General features: G+C 43.2%; 1 protein-coding gene across 1 annotated transcript in view; it reads left to right on the top strand.

Moving 5' to 3' along the window:
- The window catches only part of LYPLA1 (lysophospholipase I), a 17,144-nt gene that overhangs the window by 7,989 nt on the left and 5,370 nt on the right, over positions 1 to 3,785 (top strand). Inside the window, exons 5-6 of the mRNA XM_010838960.1 lie at positions 1,003 to 1,073; positions 2,045 to 2,118. Of these exons, the coding sequence (XP_010837262.1) occupies positions 1,003 to 1,073; positions 2,045 to 2,118 (145 nt within the window). The remainder of the gene's footprint in view (positions 1 to 1,002; positions 1,074 to 2,044; positions 2,119 to 3,785) is intronic.

Raw genomic sequence — 3,785 nt, 5'->3', positions numbered from 1 at the left:
CTTGTTCCTACTTGTTTGCTCCCCTGTCTCCACACTCCTGTCAGGACATCGTGGGGACTCCAGTGTGTTGCCACCTTATCCTCTGCTTGTCCCCACCCCTTCTAACCCACCTGAACGTTCATCTGTGTCTATGGGAGATTCCTTGGCGACTCTCACAGGTTCCTGCCCACGGTGGCCTCTGATTCTTCTCTCTTCCTTCTCTGACAGAATCCCTGTCTGACACCAAGACTTCCACCTCACGTAGCTCCTGACCGTAGTCTGAACGCATAGTGGACAGCGGGGCAGACCCAGATTCAGGGTCGAGTGGTGACAGGCCCTGCAGACTTTGGTGGAGGCGGCCCGAGGGCCTTGTGCAGCAGGCGTAGGCCTTGCGTGCGAGGTGCCACGCTGGTGCAGGGATCTCCAGCCAGTAGACTTAGGATGACTAGGAGGGAAGTGAGGAGATGGCTTCTATTCAGGTGTCTCAAGGGCTGAAGATTCCTCCCCATGTGTCAGGTTAGACTAGGTCATTCTGCAGGTGTTTCTAACTTTAAATTATGTGACAGTGACTTTCTAATAGCATCTGCGTCTACTTAGTGCAAAAGGAACTCACAGGATGTCATATTCACACATTTAAGTTGACTGTTTGGCCTGCAGAGACAGTTGTTGTTATTTAGTCATTAAGTTGTATCTGACTCTTTGCAATTCCATAGACTGTAGCCCACCAGGGTCTCCTGTCCTTGGAATTCTCCAGGCAAGAATGCTGGAGTGGGGTACCATGCCCTTCTTCAGGGGATCTTCCTGATCCAGGGATCAAACGCACGTGTCCTGTGTCTCCTGCATTGGCATGTGGATTCTTTACCATCTGAGCTATCTGGGAAGCCCAGAAGCAGTTTAGTTTGAATTTAATGTTCTAGAGAATATTTCTGGTTAGCCTTTTTTCTCTGAAGTTATCATCTTCTTATCAAAGGTAGATATTCTTAGAATCAAACAATTCTTTTAGGACTTTGCTTTGTTTTCCAGGTTTGACATTATTGGGCTTTCGCCAGATTCACTGGAGGATGAAACTGGAATTAAACAGGCAGCAGAAAATGGTAAGTAAAGAAAGTTTTATAGTAGATTCGGTTGTTGTATTGCTGTTGATGAAAACTATGCAGCTGTCTAAACTCAGGTGGTGGCACTATGCCACTCTTTTCTGATCACTCTTACCTTGTTGGACTGTTAATTATGGTCCATGAAGATGAGGTGGATGGGGAAGAATGGCGTTTTATCAAACTTAAATGCTGTCAGATGCATCATTTTGCTTTCATTGATGTAGGCAAACAGAAAGTCACAGAATATCTCATACTTGTGGCCAGTTAAATTTGGAAATTTTCATCTTACAAAGGTGAAACTCTTACATATATATATCAAAAGTGAAAGGAGATAAATTTGTAAAAAGGAGCAGTTATTCTCATAGTATTATAAAGAAAAATGGAATTATAGGGAGTTACCGAGTAATATAGTTAGTGATATGTGTTGAAATATTTTGCGGAAACAAAAGAATTCATCTGTTTCCCCCCCCTCCCACATTATTTACTGGCTATAGGGATAATTAATACTGTGTTTGGGGTTTTTAAATAATAAGGTAAATTATTCAAGCACTGTAAATCACAACCCACGTAAAGTACTTAACTATCTACAATTTTAAAGTAACAGCTTTTAGGTACAAATGCCTGGGGTTCATTGGAGAGAAAGAACTATAGAATGTATATGAGCAGAATGGACCGTGGATAAAGGAATATTCATATCCCTCCACACTGATGAGAGAAAAAACTGCTTTATAGATCATGTGACAAATAACTGAACAGTTTAAGCAGTGCCTACAAAATTGAGTTCTTAAAAATACATCCTAATTTTGTATTTTAAAAGAGTGCTTCAAGTTTTTCAGTTGTTTTGACCTTTAATACACTGATACAATTTAAATAGGAAAAAATTAATAATGGAAAAGCACATCAGTGGACTTATCTTTGAAAGTATTGGTAATTTAATTTTTGGTGATTTTATTTTTTTATGTTATTTTTAGTTAAAGCTTTGATAGATCAAGAGGTGAAGAACGGCATTCCTTCTAACAGAATTATTTTGGGAGGATTTTCTCAGGTAAGATAAAAGTTTGGGTGGTGTGTCATCGGTGTATTTGTCTAGAAGTCCTGATCCTTTTTTTATGGGAGTCCTGTTTTTAGAAGATGTTACAGAATATGATGTACTCCTTACCTTTAATGCTGAATTAAGTTTGATTGGACTGGGAAGTTCTTCTTTTCTAGTTTTCTCTCTCAGTGATAGGCTTCACTCTATAGATTACGACTTGAAAGTCAGTTTATTTAAGGAAATCAATTGGAGCCTGGAATGTGTTTTTCTTGAGTAACCACAGCGCACACGTAGCTGTATCTGTTAATAGTGTGTGCACCTCTAGATAAAACTGCTGAAACACGGGTATGCGGCCCTGTCCCAGGAGGAGATGACTGATGGGAAATAAGGTCAAAGAGAAAAATCCCTTCCTTCTTTTTCTCACAAATTCCCAGCGGTCGAGCCCCACGAACCCCCTGGAATCCGAGTCGGGTGGGATCAGAGTAGGGGCCCCAACAAAGGGGACCTAGCTGGGGGGCTGCTCCAGCCACTTGCTGACCACTCCTGCATCTGTGCTGGTCCCAAGGTCGGGGGTGCTTCAGCCGCACCCTGTTTGAGGATCCCTCTGTGGTTTCCATTCTGGAGTAGATGGTTCTGGTGAGGGGAGCCAAGTCAGTCTTGGTGATGTCATTCTGTCCTCTTTTTTCTTGTCACGCAGAAAAGGTTTTAGATAAAAGTGTATGGTGTTTACTTTTGGCATCTTTCTTCTCTTCCTGTACTTTTTCTCCCACCTGCGATGCTTTTTCTACAGTTACAACATACTGGCATTTACATCTTCATTTCAGCTCATCACCTGTTTGCCATGTCACCCCCCACCCCCCAAACTGCTCTCACTGCCAATCTGTAAATTCTCCAAGGCAACAGTTTAGCGTCCAGACGACCTGAATTAGGGCAGTATCGGAATTATGGAATCATTTAGAAGTTAGAATTCAATGGAAACATAGGTTGTTGATATGATACAGTAAAAAGACATGCTGTTGATGTGATATTTGTTGGAAGTCACGGGTAATGTACATTGTAGTGCACACACTGTGACATACATGTGGTTATAGGAATGAACACTTGGTTCAGACAGGAGTCTGCCAATGAGATTCGTTGATTAGAGCAGGCAGAAACTAAATCCTAACACCTTAGGCAAGAAAGAGTAAGTTACGAGTCTGGGGTCACATCCCAGAAGCCAGCGATGAGAATGAAGCCAGGCTCCCGGAGGCAGCTCGGCCTCAGGTGCTCTCCCCCTGCATCTGCCCGTCGGCCTCACTTGCCTCGCCATCTGTGGTTGGCCTCTGCTTCCTCTCGCTTTTCCCATTCTTGAGCTTACGTGTTACAGTTCCAGCCACACAGAGCTTGACAGTCACCGAATTTCTCAGATGAGAAAGGCTCTCATATCCTTGTGTGGCCCTGGAAGCTGTGGGCCAGAGTGAATGCAGGCTCCAGGCCTGGGCGGGGGGGTTGTGAGCTGCCGGCCAGTGCTCCCAAGGTGTCCCTCCAGACAGTCTTTATCATCCTGAATTCTTGTTTTGGAAAGTAATACCAGTTTAAGACCAGATTTGATTTTCTACCCAAGACTTTGCAAAGAAGATAGTGACTATAAATTGGACTAACCCTCAAGCATTGTCAGGGCAGCCATGAACTCTGCTGTT

Source organism: Bison bison, unplaced genomic scaffold (genome assembly GCF_000754665.1).
Source record: "Bison bison bison isolate TAMUID 2011002044 unplaced genomic scaffold, Bison_UMD1.0 scf7180017864108, whole genome shotgun sequence".
NCBI classification, from domain to species: Eukaryota; Metazoa; Chordata; class Mammalia; order Artiodactyla; family Bovidae; genus Bison; species Bison bison.
The sequence above is the reverse complement of the archived record's forward strand: the minus strand, read 5'-3'. Positions and strand labels throughout refer to the sequence as shown.